Here is a 20,359-nt window from a genome sequence, read left to right on the forward strand (position 1 = left end):
CTTTTGAGGTAGGCAGATGTTCAGGGTGTCCAGGGGTAGATAATATGGAAATAATAAGTTTAGACAGACTGTAGGCAAACATAATTTGCATTTGAATTAATTCCATTAGGTGAAAAAAAAACAAAGAATACCTTCAGATAATAAATAATTACAAGATTTTTTTTTAAGTCTAAGATATCAGAGAAATACAACACCAGTAAATTAAACACCAAAAACAAAATCCCTTGTAAGTGTTTTCTGCCTGTTGTTGCATTTTTAGGCTGAACTTCTCCACCGCCTGGTCCACGAACGCCGTGTCCATCTGCCAGAGCGCCGGCCTCGCTAACGTCACACGAGTCGAGCTTTCTCGCAGGTTTCTCATCAAGGTTTGGAAAAAAACACACAATCTGATTCTGGATGGTTGATCACTTTGTTTTCCCGATGTGATCCGTCTGCCTCCTCTTCAGCCCAAGAACGGAGAGAGCCTGGCTGAGCTCAACGGAGACATCGAGAAGCTGATCGAGTGTCTGTACGATGGCATGACGGAGTGCATCTATCGACATCCCATCACCTCCTTCACCGTGGAAACCAAACCACAGTCGGTGTTCGAGGTGGACATCCTGGGAAAAGGTCGCGTGGCCTTGGAAACAGCGAACGACGAACTCGGTGAGACTCTTCAGCTTCTCTCCGGCTCTGCTTTTACTTTTCTGACTCAGGCTCTTTTTTTTTTTTTTATTGAATTTAACGGACTGTGACCTTTTCTTCCTTCATGCTTCTTTCCAGTCTTGCAGCTAACTGTGAGTACACTGAGTGGATGTAGTGATGTCACATGATGCACGGCGTTATTACTTAGCTGCTTGAAGTCACAGGACAGCAGTGATGTCGCTCATTTTCTCACACGTGCATGTTTGTGTTTAGCGTGTGTCTAATGGGACGAAACCCCAAAACAGATCAGCTATTGAATGGAGGTCAGTTGACATTTGCAGCCACGATTTTATGTTTCCAGCTGGTAAATATTTTCTCAAAACATATGAGAAGTTGGCATCACTACTTTCTAATCTTCAGAATGTCAGAATATTTATTTCAGCTTTGCGCATTTCACATTAACGAGGCGCTTTGTGTGATGCTAGCTTTGCACTCTTCACCTCTGTTGTTGAGATTTGGAGTATTGAGGAGTTGCACCAAACAAGATGGCATTTAATGGTGCAATTTAGCGCTAGTTTCCTGCAGCTTTTCCAAACAATGCAGATTCTCACACCAATTTTAAACAATTTTTTCAGTGTGACTGAAGTCAAGCACAGAAATGAGCTGGAACTGCATTAGGGATCTCCATCCAGGGAGACTTGCCGGCTGATTAAATCACCACCATATTCGTCTCAGTTTGTTTGCATGTGTGAGGTTGAGTTTCCTTGAAGGGATGGATGCAGGGATTGTTGGAGAAGATTCTCTTTTCTCCGTGTGTTCGTTTATAAAGACGAAACAAATTCAGCGCGCTCTCAATTAATCAATTTAATCTCACACTGAATATTGCATTACAGAGCTCTGGGTCAAACTCTCCCTACCATCAGACAGAGTGAGACTAAGACCTTTTCCTCCAACCCTTTCTTATACAGTTCAGTCACATAACAGGTTACACAAAATGTCACATAAACTTGTTTCACATCTTCCTGCCTGTTTGTTTGTTTGTTCCTTCCCTGGGATGTATGCCCCATATCTTTACATCCTGTCCACATCCGCAGCTCGTCCAGGTTATCGGTTATCGGATTATCTCGCACTCATCTGTTTCCTCCCAACGATGAGAACCCTGTCCTTCAGAACAACATACATTACAAGCACACAAATCTTTATAAATCAGCATTATAATGAATAACATATAATGAATAAACCCTCAAGATTAAGTATTCTTATTCTTGAAACTTAAATGATTATATATATTTCGAGTAATATGTCATTTACACAACAAGATTCAAAGACAACAGGGCGTTCTGAAAAAACTGTGTTGCTAGTGGTGTTCCTGTGCTGCCTGCTTTGAGAGTAGTCTGATGTTTTAAAATCTCCATATGTCCATAGATAAGAGGAATCCCAGTTGTGGAGCTACAACTATTAAATCTGCAGCTTTTATAGACATTGCCGTCCCGGAGATTGTGTTTCACCTTCCCTTAATCAACTGGAAGGAAAGACCGAGACCAGCCAAACTCATCACTCACTTCTCCATTAAAATAATTAAAAATCTTATTAAAAGAAAAAAAAAAAAAAAGAAACTGTCTGTTCCAGACTCGCAGACCTTCAGTCAGACTCTTAATAGATTCATGTAAAAATCTACTTTTTGTTAGAGAGTGGCTGGGAGCTCAGGTTTTCCCACGTCCCCCAAAATATCCGTGACATTCAGAGCCATGCTGATGGAAAACACGTCCCAATGAAAGTCTCTGAACCCCAAAACCCACTGACAGGTTTAAAAGGCTCGTTATCTTCAAAAAATTACGCTATTTAGCAGCAAAAACCGTAAAAGCAGAAATGATCGTCATGTTTCCAACAGTCCGTTTAAGGACTGTTGGAAACATGACGATCATTTCTGCTCATCTGTGCCGTCTGGAAAATTAACCAAATCTGACCTTGAAGTTGTGATATTTCATCAGAATCATTTTATTCTGCGAGTCACATTTAAAAAATTCCCAAAAAGAACTGTTTGTTCTAACAAAAATTAATAAAAACATTCAACTTTTGTTTTTGCTCATCACGATGTTATACCTGCGTCTTACTGCATAAAGGAGAATTTTGTGTTCTCTCTCCTTCTCCAAAGAGGCGCACAAGTTTTTATTGTCGTGGAAAGACACAAATCCTCTCATTAAGTACCTGGAACTTGATATTTTTTTTGTCGTTTGTGCCTAATTAAGGGAGTGTAATCTAAAATAACAAAAATGCATTTCATTTTTTGGTCCTGACAGTGTTTGTTCAGCGTTATTCTTCTTTATATGAAACAGGTTTCAGTCGCCACAGTGACAGAACGTGGTGTGCGTACTTATGTTCATGCTCTGCTTATTCTCTCAGCCTCATTAATATTCACAAGCGGCTCAGACAGATGAGAATAATTTCAGCACATACTTTGCAGGCTCCGCCAGGCTCATCTGGCGAATTGAGGCGATAATTAAGAAGTGGTATGTGTGAAATTTATTGAGACTATAGCTGCTTAAAGTATTTATTGTGCACTCACTCTTTCGCTTCCCGAGTTGAGTTAAACGTGTTGTTTAATAGACGGGACACAAATTAATATAGGCAGTGTATACTTTCCATAATAATGAATCTATCATAACAGTGTTTTTAAAGTTTAAGTGCTGTGGAAATGATCTAATTAACTGTACACAATTAACAGTGTGTCATAGTTGTTGGGTTTCTTGGCGCATGCAGGTGTGTTTGTGTTGCATCAGTGTTACATTAGTTAAAAACTCGTCTGTTTAAAAGGTCATATGTGATGCGGAATCGTTGCTGCCTTGTGGTTGACTTTTTTTTTTTTCTTTCAAATAATGACGATGTCGTGTGTTGTGCTTGACGCAGGTTTGGCCTTTGACTCCTGGGATCTGGACTACTACACATCGATGTTCCAGAGGATTAAAAGGAACCCCACCAGCGTGGAGTGTTTTGACCTGGCTCAGTCCAACAGGTAGCGTTTGTCTGCAATGAGCACATTAGCAGGACTGCTTTGTGCCGTACTTTTTTAAAATTCTCTAATTCTTTCTTTTGCACCTCGGTGTCCCAGCGAGCACAGCCGTCACTGGTTCTTCCGTGGGCGGATGGTAATCGACGGGCAGGAGCAGAAGGAGACTCTTTTCAGCCTCATAATGGACACGCAGCGGCACAGCAACCAGAACAACGTCATCAAGTTCTGCGACAACAGCAGGTAGTGCTGGAAACAGCACGGCGACCACAGATGCTGCGAGTGTGTTTTTGTCCGAACTGACTCACTGTGAAATGTGTGTGTGTGTCCAGTGGCATCAAAGGCTTGGAGCTCGAGTGTGTCTATCCAAAAGATCCATCCCAAGCGAGCGCGTATGAGACACGGCGTTCACTACGACACGTCATCTTCACTGCAGAGACGCACAACTTCCCGACTGGTCAGGACACAAACAACACTGTGTATATTTAAACATAAGTGCCCATTTTTTTTCTCATGTACTGTTTGCCAGATACTAATTTTCAGGCCTGTCTGTCTGGACTTCTTAGGCGTAGCGCCGTTCAGTGGAGCCACCACGGGAACTGGAGGCCGAATCAGAGACGTCCAGAGTGCTGGACGAGGAGGCCACGTCATCGCTGGCACTGCAGGATATTGCTTCGGAAACCTTCACATCCCAGGTCAGATGCTAAAGACCTGCACTGTAGTAATAATCTGCAGCACATTTTCAAAACACAAGTTACAAAGCTCTTCACACAAGACTGCAAATTAAACCCAACAAGTAATACCTTTTGGGAAAAGCAGGTAAAACTAAAATGAGATGTGATTTAAAAAAATAAAATAAAAAAGTTTCATGACAGCATTTACAAAATGCAAAAACAGAACCTGATTTAAATCTGGCGCCATCCTCTTCAAAGTAGTCTGCTTGTACAGCTTGGAACAGTCTCATTTAGTAAGCATGACAAACGTCATCGTTTTGATATGATTTGTTTTAAAAGTAACCAGTGAGAGTAACTCATCTCTAAAACATACAGGGAAACAGGAAGCTAGAACAGCATCGCCACATAAAAAAAGAAAACTGGCAGCTGAGTTCTACGCAGTTTGGACGTCAATCCGTAGAGTTTTGGTTAAGCAAGTAAAAAGCTGTTTTGAATCAAGTAAGCGGCAAGCTCTGAAAATATTTGATTACATCTGATGATCTCATCTGATGTAGACTTCAAGGCCAGACCTGCTGTTTCCTCCACACATTTTGTCCAACTTTCTCGTCCCTTTTCGCTACCTACATGTAACTGTTTTCAACATTTCCTTCATTGTGGGAAATGATGGCTGCCATCTCCGGGCCAGCAACATGTTGCGATAAAACTTTAAAGTTTTGCATGCAAATGTTCCACCAAAACAGTTCCCCTGGCGCTATTTTGCAAAGACGCTGCTGCATTCTGAGATTATCAACAGCCATTCAACGGTGATTGGTTTAAAGAAATCCAAACAAGCCAGAGTGCTTTATTTTATTTTTTATTTTTTGTCCATAGCAGAATGGTAGTCAGGTGCAGTCAGACCATTTTGCAGCCAAGAATAATCGGGCTGTGTAAGACCAAAAGATCTGTGTTTTGCTGAAGTGAAACAATCCAGTTGCAAGTGTTTAAATGTAAGGTACATCTAAGTGACATAACAGTAAAAAGAGATGCCGTCTCTACAAACGATGTTCCCGATGGGAGAGTTTGTAAAAAGAAAATAAAACTTGGTCCCAAAAATAAACCCTGACGTCAACCATTCTAAACATGAGAAAATGCTGAGTCACAGTTGTTAATAAAGATGCAGAAGCTAAACTGTGCTGCGCAGAAATTGAGTCAACGTGTCTTTTCTCTCCAGGTTACATTCTGCCCTGGGAGTGTGAAGGAGAAGGGTGGGAGTATCCGTCCAGCTTCGCCCCTCCGCTGCAGGTCGCCATCGAGGCCAGCGACGGAGCATCGGACTACGGCAACAAGTTCGGAGAACCCGTCCTGTCAGGTAGGAAAGCCTACTATTATGTATACTGATGCATAACTAAATTACATTAAACGGTTCATTCTCAACATTCACACAGGCATGAAAATGAAATATTTAATTAATTATTGTAGGAAATTAGTTTTTAGAAGTAAACAAAACCAAAGTGTGTTATTAAAATGTTTTCCTCGGGCTGTTTAGTTGAGATAAATTAAGTGTGAAACAAGGGAAAGTAAAAACAAATCGCCGCATCTGTAAAACAGAAGCCTATTAAACACAACAATCAGTCAGCTATGAATTCTTATCATCTATTTTCTGTAAGTCTACATATTGATGAGATAAAACTTCATTAATCCCAAAGGAGATCCTTGTACCAGATATTGCTCAGAAAACAAAATTACATACCCTGAGAATAAATGCAGTGCCTCGTAGAAAAGCAATAAGATGCAAGTACAATACGTTACTGAAAATACAATTAAGTCAGCTAAGATAAGAATAGAAAAGTAAGAAATAATGCTGGCAATGATTCTGATGTAGTGCAGTAAAATCATGCATGCTAATGAAATCTTGCACCTAAAAGAATGAAATACTGCAAGTGAAAAATGAAATGTTGCTCATGAAACGGATGATTTACTAACATTTACTTGTTTTAGCACTTCTATATTAACATGTACTTCTGCCCTTGTCTAGGTTTTGCTCGTTCCTTCGGTATGCAGCTGGCTAACGGGGAGCGACGGGAGTGGATCAAGCCGATCATGTTCAGCGGTGGCCTGGGCTCTATTGAAGATGCCTATGTGAAGAAAGAAGAAGCAGAGCCTGGTAATGCTTTAACGCAGCGTGAGAAATGAGTTTCATCAATTCAGAAGCTATATTTGCACACATATCGATCAGTGAGTCACTGCGTCTTGCTGCTCCTCTGCTGTGCTTTTCGATCAGGAATGGAGGTGGTGAAGATCGGAGGACCGGTGTACAGGATCGGTGTAGGAGGAGGAGCAGCCTCTTCGGTCCAAGTATGGGCTCTACAGTAAATCAAACTGAGACTAGCAGCGGCCTCAGCAGGTGCAGATGAGTATTTAAACACATTTCGTCTCGTAGGTGCAGGGGGACAACTCCAGCGACAGGGATCTGGGTGCCGTCCAGAGGGGGGATGCTGAGATGGAGCAGAAGATGAATCGAGCTCTCAGGGCCTGTCTGGAGAAAAGCAATGGAAACCCAATCTGCAGTATACATGATCAGGGGGCAGGAGGAAACGGTACAAAAACTGTGGCCTTTTTTTTAGGATCGAAAATGAGAACAAAGTTAAGATATTGAGCCACTTTCTCATTTCTAGGTAACGTGCTCAAGGAGCTCAGTGAGCCAGCCGGAGCTGTGATCTACTGCAGTAAATTCAAGGTAATCATGGACACAGATGAGCTTTTTGTTTGTATTTATTTTTGCAACCCATAAGATCAATGTCTATTGTTTGCTTTTTCTCTGTGTCTTTGCTGTGCAGAAAGGTGACCCCACACTGAGTGTGCTGGAGCTGTGGGGAGCAGAGTATCAGGAGAGCAATGCTCTGCTGCTGCGTCCATCCGACAGGTCCTTCCTGGAGAGGGTGTGTCAGAGGGAGAAGTGTCCTGTTGACTTTGTGGGAAACATCACAGGAGATGGAAAGGCACGTTGCAGCCGATAAAAGCACATCCACTCTGCTAATCAAACCACTTAGGTGATCAGCGGTTGTCGGCTGTGTCATTCTGCGAGACAACCTCAAGTATTGCCCTCAATAAGAGTCCAGTGTGTTTATATCGGTCTGATTTCTTACACAGATTGTTCTCGTGGACGATGAGGGAGGCAGTGCCGACCAGGCAGGTGGGGGGCGGGACCCTGTGGACCTGCAGCTGGAGTGGGTTCTGGGGAAAATGCCGCAGAAGGAGTTTAAGATGGAGCGACTTTCCCCAACACATCAGCCGCTGAGTCTTCCTGCTGGACTGACGGTCAGAGATGCTCTGCGCAGAGTTTTACGTTTGCCAGCTGTGGCGTCCAAACGCTACCTGACCAACAAGGTGTGTGTTGCAGCCCCATCTTACACCGTCTCTATCTTTAGAAATGAATCCGCGCAGACACTTTGTGACTGTCCGTGGTTTCCCTGCCCCCCTTCCCCCTCTGTCAGGTGGACCGGTCTGTGACTGGGCTGGTTGCCCAGCAACAGTGCGTCGGCCCTCTTCACACCCCATTGGCTGACGTGGCTGTTGTTGCTCTGTCGCCATTTACCCTGGAGGGAGCAGCGACGGCCATCGGGGAGCAGCCAATTAAAGGTCTGGTCTGCCCTGCAGCGGGGGCTCGCATGGCTGTCGGAGAGGCTCTGACCAATCTGGTGTTTGCCAGAGTCACAGCGCTGAAGGTGAGCAGATCATGGAGCCTGTGAATAAACCCACTAATATAACACACACATCACAAATGACCTCTTAAAATGAAAATAGCCGCTGGTCCTCTCGAATGGATACATGATGAGCTGACAACTCTGTTGCCCAGATCGTCTTTAGATTTAGATTTTAGCTGATATATGTTACTGTTGTATGTTTCAGGATGTCAAGTGTAGTGGTAACTGGATGTGGGCAGCCAAGCTGCCCGGTGAGGGGGCGTCACTGTGGGAGGCCTGCAAAGCCATGTGTGAGGTCATGGGCCTGCTGGGGGTGGCCATCGATGGGGGCAAGGACTCTCTGAGTATGGCTGCCAGAGTGGGGAAAAAGACGGTCAAAGCTCCAGGTGCTCTCACTGTTTGTGTCTGTGTAGATTCATCTGTGCACTCTAAAACAAAAGTTGAACATTTTACATTTGCCTTTTTGAGTTATTCCAACTTCTAATGAAATCATGTGCAACCAACAAACTATATTGAGTTAAGGAAATTTCTCTTTCCTCTACAATCGATGGCATTTTAAAAGACCAATTACCTAGCAATTAGCTGCACAAACACAGTTTTTAAAGACTTGAAATCCTGGACTCGCAGTGGACAAAAAAAATGTAATTATCAACTCAATTTAATTCATTTACCACAACTTGAATTTTGTTTAAAATCAAATGCGGACATTTCTGTCTAAATGACACACAATATTAAGTTGGTGTAATTATCAACATCATTTGTCAACGCAGTTCAACAAAACTGTGCTCGCAGCTTGAAAGATCTTTCTATATCAGGAAATTAGAATTTGTAATGTTTTTGAGTGGTGGTATTAAGTCCCATGAATTACTTTTTAGAGTATTGGTGTTTTACTTAAAAGTCGCTTCTGGTCTGCTTCTGTTTCAGGCGCTCTGGTTATTTCAGCATATGCTGTTTGTCCTGACATCACTGCCACCGTGACGCCCGATCTTGAGGATCCAGATGGCAAAGGTACAACACACTCAGACAAACAACTCACACATACACAGCTTCAAATCTTATTGCTCATGATTAATAAAACAGTGTGTCTGGCTGTCAGAGTTTCCAGCTAGTGACTGCAGAAACAGGATTCACAGTGTTTAAATATCCTCATTGTTGCGAGCTTCTCTCGCCCACATCACACACATCTTACTCTCACATAGCACACTCAGTAACAGACGGCCCGAACCGACCTTCTGTCCTCTGTCTGCAGGCGTGTTGTTGTGGGTTCCTCTCAGTCCAGGCCGTCACCGTCTGGGAGGTTCTGCCCTGGCTCAGTGCTACAGCCAGCTGGGAGACTGCTCTCCTGACCTGGACCAGCCAGGACTATTGACTGCCTGCTTCAGCACCACTCAGGAGCTCATACGCGGTCAGTTTGCGCTCGCAGGGAAGACATCTACCTGCTGCAGAGGGGGAAAAAAGTTCAGCGTTGTTTAGTGTGACTCAGTCTGTGGGCAAACTTTTGTTAGTATGCAGCCTTGGCTTTGTGCTGTGATGAGACCGCCACCTAGTGGTTTCACTGTTCAAAGTTTTGGTTAAAAAAAATCTTGTTGCGGAAGAAAATCTAGATCTTTTGTCTGTTTTCTCAGATCGTCTGTTGAGTGCAGGACACGATATCAGCGATGGAGGCCTTATTTCTTGCTTGCTAGAGATGGCGTTTGCAGGAAACCGTGGGGTTGACGTTGAGTTGTCGTCACAAGGAGCTGGAGGTCAGTGAGCTGATGTGTTATTGATTTTAGCTTCAGGATATAAACTGTTGTGATTGTAGATTCATGCTGGGTTTCTGCTGCCTTTTGTCGTCTGTGCAGTCATGGAGCTGTTGTTCAGCGAAGAGCTCGGCTTGGTTCTGGAGGTTTCACACTCGGATTTAGAAGCTGTGTGTCAGAGATACAGTGAGGCAGGAGTTCAGTGTCGTCCCATCGGCAGAACCTGCGGCTTCGGACCAGAGGCGACGGTGAGACGTAGACCTCAAGCACCACCTTTGCCTCAAAGCCTTTTCTCTTCATCCATGATGACCGCTGTTTTCTGTTTCCTGCACTTGTGTTCCAGGTCAATGTCCGTGTGGATGGACAGGAGGTGCTGAGAGAGCGGCTGCCTGACCTCAGAGCTCTGTGGGAGGAAACCAGTTTCCAGCTGGAGCGCCTCCAAGCCAATGAGCTCTGTGTTAAACAGGAAGAGGAGGGTCTGTCTCAGAGGACTGAGCCGTACTTCAAACTGACCTTTGACCCCTCTGAGATGCCCAGCATCAGCCAGCTTTGTAAGACTAAAATTTATTTGTGCCATTATGAGAGATCTAGTGTATTCTACAGCTGCAGCTAATGGTTATTGTCATTATGAAGTCATCTGTCAGTTTACCGTCTAAAGTATTTTCTGGACATTTATTTGCCCCCGTCACATTTTTAAAATTTTGAACTGCAGTATAAAGTCCTGCACTTCTATGGGAATCCCGCAGCCATTTTTTTTTCTATACTTGTCTCCTATCAAGTCTGAAAAAAAAAAAAAAAAAAAACAGCTAAAAAGTCTCTGAATTTTAGTGAAATGACTGTTGGACACAGTAGAGTCACCCATGGTTTTTGGTTGCACACAGAATTCTTTGCTTTTTGTCGAATCCAGTTAAACTAAGCAGTTTATATTTGACATTTTTTAAAAAAAAGGAAAAAAAAGAGACATGTAGAATAACGTGATTTAGAATAAATATCACAGTTTTAAGCTCATTTTAGGTTCATTTTTCAGACATAACTGAAAGTCGCACATGATAAGTTCAAGGACCGTCGGAAAGTTGAGAATTCAACAATTCCTCCTGGTTTTACAGTTTCTGACTCTTATACACGGTGTCATTTTTTCAAAAAGATAACATGACGTTCAAACCCACTGGTGAGTTTTGGGGTTCAAAAGACTAAATCACTTATCTATAAATTATACTCTACAGTGATCATCTTCTTAAAGTAATGATGAGTCTTGATATTTATGAGTTTATGTTTTGTGAAAATTGTTTTTTTTTTGTTTTTTTTTACTTGCTCATCTCTGTGACATGTTTTGTTTTTTTCAGCTGCAGGAAATCCACGTGTCGCTGTGGTCAGAGAGGAGGGCAGCAACGGAGATCGAGAGATGTCCGTCTCTCTGTATATGGCCGGCTTTGAGGTCATTAATGAAAGCATTATGGACTGGATATTTGTTGATCCAAGCATGTTTCCTTATGCTCATTATTTAATCCTCCTATCACATATGCAGGTTTGGGATGTCACCATGCAGGACCTGTGCTCGGGCTCCGTGACCCTGGAACCTTTCAAAGCAGTCGTGTTTGTCGGCGGATTCAGCTACGCAGACGTCCTGGGATCAGCTAAAGGCAAGTAAACAAACATCAGGATCAACTTCACTGGCCAAGTTTGTACACGCAAACAAGGAATTTGACTCTGGTGAATCTTGGCTCTCTGTATAAGATATAAAAGAAATAAACTAGAACATGCAATCACTGATGGACCACTTTGAGATACAGCTGTTCTTGTGTAACACCATATTTCTGTCATGAAGGCTGGGCTGCTACTGTCGCTTACAACCCCAAGGCCAAAGATGAATTCGAACGCTTCCGGCAACGGACTGACACATTGAGTCTTGGAGTGTGTAATGGCTGCCAGCTGCTCGCGCTACTGGGCTGGGTGGGCGAGGGCGAGGACGGGGCAGGTAAGGAGAGAAGGAATAGTAAGAAAAAGGCAGAACAATGCAGTCGTAGTGAAGTGACACAGTGTTATAGAAGAGAAAGTTTAAATAGTTTCTGCTTCTGATGTTTTAGTTGGATTGTTTTGTTTTTTTTCCCCCTATTTTTCCTCAGAGTCTGAAGTGGTGCTGACCCATAATAAGTCTGGCAGGTTTGAGTCCCGGTTCGTCAGCGTTGGGATCCAGGACTCTCCGTCCGTCTGGCTGAGAGGCATGCAGGGCTCTGCTCTGGGAGTCTGGGTTGCACATGGAGAAGGTAAAGTTATAGAGCAAGTGGCATAGCAGCTCTTAAATGATCATTAATGTGAGAAAACCCAGTGTGCTGTCCACTGGCACCAGTTTTGCTAATAACCATCAACAAATCTTGTACCTGCTGTGGAATGCATCTCTGAACTGTAACTGAGCATCATAAGGTTAATCAGTGTGAAAGTTTGGAAGTTACACAACAGCAATTTATCCTGCTGACTCACAAGTCACAGGTCAGCGTGTTCTGTAATCGGCAGCTGTGTTTAATATTGATTTTCCCCTAACTTTGCTCTCTCCCCGCCAGGTCTGATGCAATTTCGTAGCTCCCAGGCCCAGGACCTGATTATTTCTAGAGGGTTTGCGCCGCTCCGTTACCTCGACGACCAGGGTCGCCCCACTGAACAGTATCCTCTGAACCCCAACGGCTCCCCGCAGGGCGTCGCAGGGCTCTGCTCCAGAGACGGCAGGCACCTGGCCATGATGCCCCATCCGGAGCGCTCCACCCTGGGCTGGCAGTGGCCCTGGGCCCCGAGAGACTTCAGACCTTCCCTCACACCTTCACCGTGGCTTGGCATGTTCAGGAACGCAGCTGCCTGGTGCAGCAACACAGAGTGATAAAACTCCATTCTCCATGTCTGTGCTGTTGTCCAAATAATGGGGTTGTGTTAACTGGAACCATGGGGCTTGTTTACATTGTGTAATACACTTTCCTACTTACTGTGGTACTTGTTTTAGGTCTTTATGTAATATTACTGCTTGCTGTACTTTATACCTTTGAGGCTATTATGGATTGAGGACTTTATATACATTCCAAAGGTTTAATTCTAGTAACAACTAGATAAATAACTTTATGTAAACTGCACTAATCAGATCTGCTGACTTTGTCACTGTTGCTCTGCCGAAATGTTTGAAACTCAACTTTTGAATAAATGAATAAAACACAACCATGTGTAGTGTGATATATGATAAAGAAAAGCCCCATTAAGACAATAAATATTCTTTATTTTAACCATAAAAACATAAAGTCATACAACAACAAGTATTTACAGAGATGTCAACATTACAGTGCATATGTGACAACCTTTCTTTAGCTACCTCAAACAAAGTGACAAAGTTGCTGCCCACTTAGAGGAGTAAAAATGACACCTTGGTCACTTTTTGGGGGGGTAAGGTGCTAAAAATTGTGAATTACTGAAATATACAGGATTAATTTACAATTCTAATTGACACTAAAGATTTCAGAAGTCAAACGCTTCATAACTCGAGGATTTGTAACCGCCATCGAACCAGGACGCTTTTGTCTTTCGGATTTCGCTCTCACACAGGCTCTGTAAACACTTATCAAACAGACATGGAGTCTGAGTCCACATTCTGAGCAGCTCAGACACCATCTGATGTCTTGACTGTTACATGCTGTGCTGCTGTCAATATTCTTGCATCCACTAATCCAACCAGCTACAGCCAGAAGGAAGAAATCCAATGAAAGTCCGTGTCGAACAGCTTGTACTGACGCTCTCCAGCTGCATCTGTCTCACAGTGAATTCCCCATTACTCCCCGTGAGGACGGAGCAGCCTCTCCTCTCTCTGGCGCCATTTGCTGGTTGATGTTAATAACACAAGTGAGCAGCAGAAAGACCACCACCAGGTCGTCCAGGACCCCCAGCAGTCCGCACAGGGAGGGGTCTGTTTCCAGGGAGCTGGATGATGAGGACGCCTGGTCCAGAGGAGGGGAGGAGATGGATAACACGGTCCCCACGCAGCACAGGGCCACCCTGAAGAGAAACAGCCCAACCAGGCCTCCCATGGTGCCCACGCCTCGCGCCAGTAACTGCAGAAGAAGGGGGGCGTCGCAGAGGTAGTCGGTTACCTGGGGGGGTAAAGGTGACAGGAGTCAAAAGGGGTTCTGGATGTGATCATTTACACATTCAAGCATGATGTAAAAGAGTCCGATTTTTGTGGATACAGCTCCTCTAGATCAGTCAGTCAGGCTATTTATATAGTCCTTTTTATACAAATGAAATGCAACACAATGTATTTTACAGACAAAAGGAATAAAAATGCAACAAATCAAAACAAACAACCCCCAACATGAAGAACACAGGGATTGAGGAAGTGAGGAAATGCTATCCTAAATAACACCTGCAATGAACACCCGATGAGACAACATTTAGAAACAAAATTAAAGATAGATAAGTGAAGGGCAACATAGAAGTCAAAATTTGAATAAGAAATTCAAGATAAGCTGTATTTGTCATGAATCTCTTGAATCTATTTACATAGTTTATTCAATGGACCATTATTATCTTATTCAGTTTATATACATTTTGAAATAAGTGAATAAATAGAGAAATCTATAAATACAATTAATTCTAAGAAGGGTCATAAGTAAATAAAATCCACCAAAAGTCTGACTTAAAAGGTAGGTCTTGGCTTTGCCTGTAAAAAATATCACTCAGGATTTCCTATTATAATTCATATTATTATTTGTAACTGGTTTAAAAAAGGGTGGAAAAAAAAGTCATTCTGCACACGTTTGCCATTTTTTTCAGGATTACTGTTCTTTAACCATCAACTAAGCCTCACATCTCCTTCAGTTTACTTATGCAAGAGTGGGTAAACGAGATCCTCGTGGGAAATCAGTTCAACAGAAAGGAAATACACGTCCAAAGTAGGCCACCTTGTGTGAAGTTGCGTAAGAGGTATACCTGTTACTGAACCTTTCATTAGACCAGAGGTCTCCAATCCTGGTCCTCGAGAGCCACAGTCCTGCATGTTTTAGGTGTTTCTCTCTTCCAACACACCTGATTCACATGATCAGGATCGTTATCAGGCTTCTGCAGAGCTTAATAATGAGCTGATCATTTGAATCAGGTGTGTTGGAAGAGGGAAACATCTAAAACATGCAGGACTGTGGCTCTCGAGGACCAGGATTGGAGACCCCTGCATTAGATGAAATACTGGAATTCTCCTCCACTGTTTTAATCTATCCTGACGTAGCTTTCAAAGCCGTAAAAAAAAAAAAAAAAAAACCCTGATCCCTTTACACAACCAGACAGCTTCCAATACAGATACTGATGAGTGGCCTGTTGGGAGGCGTCGATACATTGACGTGTTCAAAGGAGCTCTCACCTTTCTTGGGGCTCCGGAATAACGTTTGTTGTAGTCAGTGATTTCCCCAAGAACCTTCTTCGACTGCTGGCTCTCATTGAATAGGTGGCACAGCACGCTGACCTAGACAACCGCAGGCGTTTTTAATATTTCATGCTCGCGCTCAATATGTGTTAATCACATACAGAAAAAAAAAACATTTTGTACCTTTTGTCTGCAGAGAGGACAGCTGATCGCGTCCAACCATGACCCGTGTCTCCAGTAGGCGATGAGACAGGGAGCTGCAGAGGCAAATACACAACTTTTAATATTGAAATCAAATGATATTTACATTAGAAACATTAGAAAAGGTGACAACCATGCAAAATGTTCAGTGTTGTGTAATTGTTAATGATAAGAAAAAGAAGTGTTTGGGTGGTCAAAGGGTAAAAAAAGGCTTTAAGTGTGAAAGACTGGGTAAGTGGGGCAGTTGTATATGTGTTACAATATGTTGAATAAGGTGAAAGGGAACGTGTGCACTTGCATAGAAACATGTCTGTAATCTCTAACAGATAATATCAAGGTTAAACAGAGGCTCATCTGTGCCATAAATATTTACTGTAAGTGGTTTTCTATTTGTAGCAACAAAAAGAAGAGTTCTTGTCAAAAAACAGACCTAAAAAGACTAAAATACTTGTAGTTGCATGTGTCTTTTCTCTAGCTACAGATCATATAGAAGGCAAATTTGTCCTAGAATCGCTGCACTGGCTTCTATTATGCACTAGAATTAACATTAATTTGTCTGTAAGTGCAGAGTTCGACAATAAATTCTAGATATGCTTGACAGCCACAAGCCACCAAGACTTCAAGTGCTGGGTCTGCTTATCTTACTGCACCAAGTTATTAAGTCTGGTCAAGCTACCTTTAGGTTCTGACTTCATTTAAAAGCAGCCCAAATAAATTTCAGCGAGCAAATAAGACTAATAATGGCGAGCAGATAAAGTATTTCCCCTGTTTTGTAATCTTCTCCACCGACGAGAAGCAGAGTTGGGAAACCATGGCAACAGTTAATTATTGAGAGGTGAACGGACGGGCCTGAAGGCTTAAAACACATTGATGCTTCAGCGGTCAGCGAATGAGTGACACAGACTCTGATATAAACACATGATGTAAGAGGTGAGCAAGTGTGAGAATGTATGAAAAATGAACAAGTCTGATGTGATACCGAGCCAGAAACATATTCGGCTTGTCTGTGTGATCTCGTACCACAGAACAAATGTCCACAGTTGGTCTGGACGGGGAATCTGGCCGTCTGCAGGCAGACTGGACAGTGCCAGTCTCGTCTGCTGCTTGTGGATGGACACAACTGCGTAGATTCCTAAACAGATGAGAGAAAAAAAAGAGAGGGATGTTAAAAGAAACTGAAACCAATTTTTTCTATTCCTGATACTGTGTGCTGTATAATCTTCCAGCAGGCTTAATAATAGATCCACAATACGTGTCAGACGTGAAAACAATGAGATTATTATCATTTGTTTGGCGACACCAGACTGTGACCCTGATAAAAGCAATAATTATCACCTCACAGGAGTGCCTGGCAGTTGTAATATTATCTCCTGCCTGTGTGCTTCTAGAAATAAACTGTGTTGTGAACTTTTCTTCACGTCAACTTTTAGAATCACCAAAGTTTCTGATTTTCGCACCAACACAAACAGCGACAAACGTAAGTGTGAAGCCTGTTGAAAGCATGAAATACGATAATAAGTGAAGAACCTGCACAACATCAGCTGCGAAAATCTCACCTTGTGGCAGCTCATGTTGGCCGCTCAGGTGTTCGCGCCGAAGATCTGGGTGGCCCTGGATGACCTTTAACCCTCTGCACCCTCAGAGCGGAGATGGTCTGATCTGCAACGTGACGATGACGAACACACCTTGAATACTCACAGATTGTGCTGGAGGAGAAACACACACACATACGGTAACTGAGGATTTGTGAGATAAGGTTGATTGAACTTGTGTCTGATGCAACAGTTTGACAGTTTACTGAAATGATTTTGAAGCCTAACCTGCAATATAAACTAAAATTAACCATTTGGAGTGATGCAAATATAAATCTAGCAATAGTATTCAAATTAAAGCAGCTCTATCAAAGCTTTTATTCTGCTTGATAATTAACTTCACCAACACATTCTGGCTTTTATCAACGGATTACTTTTACAGTGAGTATAGTAATAAGGAAAGACATGTAGAATCATATCAGCAGATTGCTAATATTTAAGAAAAAAAAACACTTTCACTTTTAAAGCTGTTGTTCAAAATGATTTAGATGAAAGTCCTGAAATATAAAATCTCCCCAAATCTAAATTAATAAAAACATGCAAAACATTATTTCTGTTCACAAACCCATAAGAAAATGAGACTCACCTGGACTGAAAATCAGCAGTAGAGGTGTGTAGTTGTTCTAAACGCAGCTGTTTCCAGTATTCACTGTCTCCTAGAAGGAAGTGAAGTGCTGCACGACAGCATCACTGGTCACAATAAATTGGAGCTGTTCGTTAATGATCAACTCCACTCCAATATCAGCTGGTCTCGGAGTCTCTCTGCTCAAAGGGAGCAGCAGTGCAGGCGGATCGATACGGCACTGTTTTGTATATCACGGGGGACGACTCCAAAACACCCTCACCCAACTCCACGACAGATTTGAATCGACTTTGAGTGTAAAAAATTATTCAGATCAGTTAAATCTTAAAATCTGCACGTTTGTCCCCTCAGAGCAATCAGAGCCAAACTATTTGGACCGCATGACCGCAGATCAAAGCCAGCAAAGATTCCTCCCACACTGTGTTTAAGTAGGTTAGATCTGAAATCACCAATCATTTACCCACAGTTTACTCTGCCAAAACCCTGTTCACAGAACGCACGTCTTACCATAACTAAAGTCAAACAGCTTATCACTATCTTACACAGAACGCAATATAAATGTTGATAATCAACCCAGGAGGCCTCAAGCTTTAATGTGAATGCAATGTTACCAAATGTTATTCTACTATTCTTTTAAAATGAATGGAAAGTCAAAGTGTTGTATGAATGACTCCAAAAGTTTCAAACAGACGCCTGCACACTGTCCAAAAGTACATTTATTTTCAAGGTTTCATTGCTAGACCTTCATCAGGCAGATGGTTTGGTACAAAGAGAAGCCATGTACGATAGCAAGGCATGAACTACAAAGCATTATTTCACTAAATAACAACTTTCAACAACATAAAAAAGTAAGAATCATGAAAGTATTCCAAAATTGTGTACACCAAACAAGTAAAATACCAGGATTTTAATGCTTGACACTGATTAAAAGACAAAAATATATGTGTAGATGAACCTGCAATTGCAATAAAGAAATGACACAAAATGCACAAATTTATCAGATAACATTCAACATAGGAAAGAGGAAATGTTAACATCATAATAAATCACTTTAATAGTAACTCAAGACCCTCCCCAGTACAATACATAGCATCTAAGAGTCCAGGATCCCTGCAGCATTAATGTGCATAAATTAACACAATCAACATGCTCACTGGCAAATGAAGAGGGTGCATATGTGGATATGTGTCTGCATCCCAGACTGTCTGGAACTGGACAAAAGCATGTTTTTAACGCCTTATTCTGCACTTAGACCCCTCAGATCAGATAATGAGTTTATGTTAAAAGTCCCATGATCCAGCTTTAACCCTCCTATTACTGTCAAATAATTACCTTCAGAATCTTTTACCCTTGGGTTCAATTTGATCCCAGCAATTTAAACATCCAGAAAATATCAGACTTAAAATTGCTACCCAAGTTTATGTGTAAATAGCCCTTTAAATAAAACTGAAAAAAATGTGTCAATGACTTATCTAGAGCTGTTAAACACTGAATGGGGTCAAATTGACCCCAAAGATAATAAAGTTAAACTTGTTTTTAGCCCCAACACTCTGGAACGAAGTGTCCCTTACAGTCTGAACAGCTCAGTCACTGCTTCAGTTCAAAAACCCTTTAAAAACCCATCTGTACAGATATTTGTGGAATGATTTTTCTAATGTTTTGTTGTTGCCCTTTTTTAATGTTTCTTTACAACTGTTTTATTGTCGTCTTTTAATGTTTTATTGTCGCTTTCAAATGCTTTTCATATTTAAATGTATTATAAAGGTTCAGTTTTGGAAGGGCTCTAGAAATACAGTTTATCATCATAGTTTTATTAAGGCATAGACAGAGGAATGACTTAAAATACACGAAGAGAGTAGGAAATGAAAATACTTTTTCTTTATTGTACTAAATGCCAGCAATTTAAATAAAAACTGCTCAGTATGTGGCAGTGAGCAGCGATGTGACGGCCCTCCCATAGTTCACCAGGGCTCTTCATTGCACCTCTGATAACAGCTGGAGAGTTAGTGTAGTTCAGGTCATCTAAAAATAGCTGGCGTCTCTCAGTGCAGGTCAGGGTTCCAGAGCGCCACAAACCAGCAGATAAAACAGAGGTGCTCATCCATTGGCAGGTAAACACAGAACAGAGGCTGCTCCTGCAGGCCGTGTGGGTAAAGTCCGGCCTCAGCTCTTACACACACTCATTTTAGGATTTTGTGACATATCAGTAGGATGTTTGCACTCACAGACTGTATGCAGTGTATGTTTGCTCTATACATGATGTAAGCATCCCTTGCAGTAAATTTAGATTTGTTTGTAGTTTTCCATATTGTGGCTCCAGGGAGCAGTGACACAAGGACAGTTTCTTATCTTAAAGTGACTAATAGCAGACAGTCTGCTGTCAATTACAAACATTACACATGTCCTCACGTGAGATGGGTAAATGAATAACCTGAGGAGGTTTATTATATTCATGAGAAATGATTTACCTTCAGGGTAGGACTGACATGCTGACAGGGTTTTAGTGGCGGTCTGGGAACACTCTTCATAACAGAAACTGTTTATTGTTAGTATAGATGGAAAAATGAGGCTAAAGGGATTAACATTCCAATATTTTTTCAGCTCTAAACAATTCCTGGTAAAAGTGGCTGTCCAGGACTTTTAGTCTGTTGGGTTATTGGGTGAGTTTATGTACTATTTTACAGCAGGTCACGTACTCAAACATGACACACTGCAATAAAAACTTGTTGACTGGGAAGGCACTGTGAGCCAAATAGAAAGTAAAACTATATTTTTGGGAGTGTTTGGAGTCCCCCCCCCCTTCCAGTATTTTGACTCACGTTCAGTTTTGTGTTGTTTCGGCTGTAACTTTAAATTTGATTGCATTT

General features: G+C 42.1%; 2 protein-coding genes and 1 long non-coding RNA gene across 3 annotated transcripts in view; 1 reads left to right on the top strand and 2 right to left on the bottom strand.

Annotated features, from left to right (window-relative positions):
- Positions 1 to 12,928, top strand: part of pfas (phosphoribosylformylglycinamidine synthase) — a 29,702-nt gene extending 16,774 nt beyond the window's left edge. Inside the window, exons 4-28 of the mRNA XM_008277475.1 lie at positions 260 to 365; positions 447 to 645; positions 3,532 to 3,637; positions 3,734 to 3,874; positions 3,964 to 4,088; positions 4,198 to 4,326; positions 5,516 to 5,653; positions 6,320 to 6,448; positions 6,566 to 6,639; positions 6,725 to 6,881; positions 6,960 to 7,021; positions 7,122 to 7,283; positions 7,435 to 7,671; positions 7,779 to 8,009; positions 8,194 to 8,374; positions 8,913 to 8,996; positions 9,238 to 9,393; positions 9,614 to 9,733; positions 9,833 to 9,978; positions 10,074 to 10,281; positions 11,074 to 11,165; positions 11,256 to 11,370; positions 11,556 to 11,705; positions 11,854 to 11,994; positions 12,289 to 12,928. Of these exons, the coding sequence (XP_008275697.1) occupies positions 260 to 365; positions 447 to 645; positions 3,532 to 3,637; positions 3,734 to 3,874; positions 3,964 to 4,088; positions 4,198 to 4,326; positions 5,516 to 5,653; positions 6,320 to 6,448; positions 6,566 to 6,639; positions 6,725 to 6,881; positions 6,960 to 7,021; positions 7,122 to 7,283; positions 7,435 to 7,671; positions 7,779 to 8,009; positions 8,194 to 8,374; positions 8,913 to 8,996; positions 9,238 to 9,393; positions 9,614 to 9,733; positions 9,833 to 9,978; positions 10,074 to 10,281; positions 11,074 to 11,165; positions 11,256 to 11,370; positions 11,556 to 11,705; positions 11,854 to 11,994; positions 12,289 to 12,599 (3,700 nt within the window). The 3' untranslated portion in view covers positions 12,600 to 12,928. The remainder of the gene's footprint in view (positions 1 to 259; positions 366 to 446; positions 646 to 3,531; positions 3,638 to 3,733; positions 3,875 to 3,963; positions 4,089 to 4,197; positions 4,327 to 5,515; positions 5,654 to 6,319; positions 6,449 to 6,565; positions 6,640 to 6,724; positions 6,882 to 6,959; positions 7,022 to 7,121; positions 7,284 to 7,434; positions 7,672 to 7,778; positions 8,010 to 8,193; positions 8,375 to 8,912; positions 8,997 to 9,237; positions 9,394 to 9,613; positions 9,734 to 9,832; positions 9,979 to 10,073; positions 10,282 to 11,073; positions 11,166 to 11,255; positions 11,371 to 11,555; positions 11,706 to 11,853; positions 11,995 to 12,288) is intronic.
- Positions 1 to 20,359, bottom strand: part of LOC103354183 (uncharacterized) — a 30,691-nt gene that overhangs the window by 9,351 nt on the left and 981 nt on the right. The window contains exon 2 of the long non-coding RNA XR_520036.1: positions 1,533 to 1,758. This is a non-coding gene — a long non-coding RNA (uncharacterized LOC103354183). The remainder of the gene's footprint in view (positions 1 to 1,532; positions 1,759 to 20,359) is intronic.
- Positions 13,402 to 16,888, bottom strand: LOC103354182 (E3 ubiquitin-protein ligase RNF170). Its single transcript, XM_008277474.1, has 5 exons — positions 16,874 to 16,888; positions 16,338 to 16,449; positions 15,300 to 15,373; positions 15,114 to 15,215; positions 13,402 to 13,851 (listed from the first exon to the last, which is right to left on the bottom strand). Exons 1-5 carry the CDS (start codon positions 16,886 to 16,888, stop codon positions 13,516 to 13,518), a joined length of 639 nt encoding a protein of 212 aa, XP_008275696.1. The 3' UTR covers positions 13,402 to 13,515.

Source organism: Stegastes partitus, unplaced genomic scaffold (assembly GCF_000690725.1).
Source record: "Stegastes partitus isolate 25-593 unplaced genomic scaffold, Stegastes_partitus-1.0.2 Scaffold98, whole genome shotgun sequence".
Lineage (NCBI taxonomy): Eukaryota > Metazoa > Chordata > Actinopteri > Pomacentridae > Stegastes > Stegastes partitus.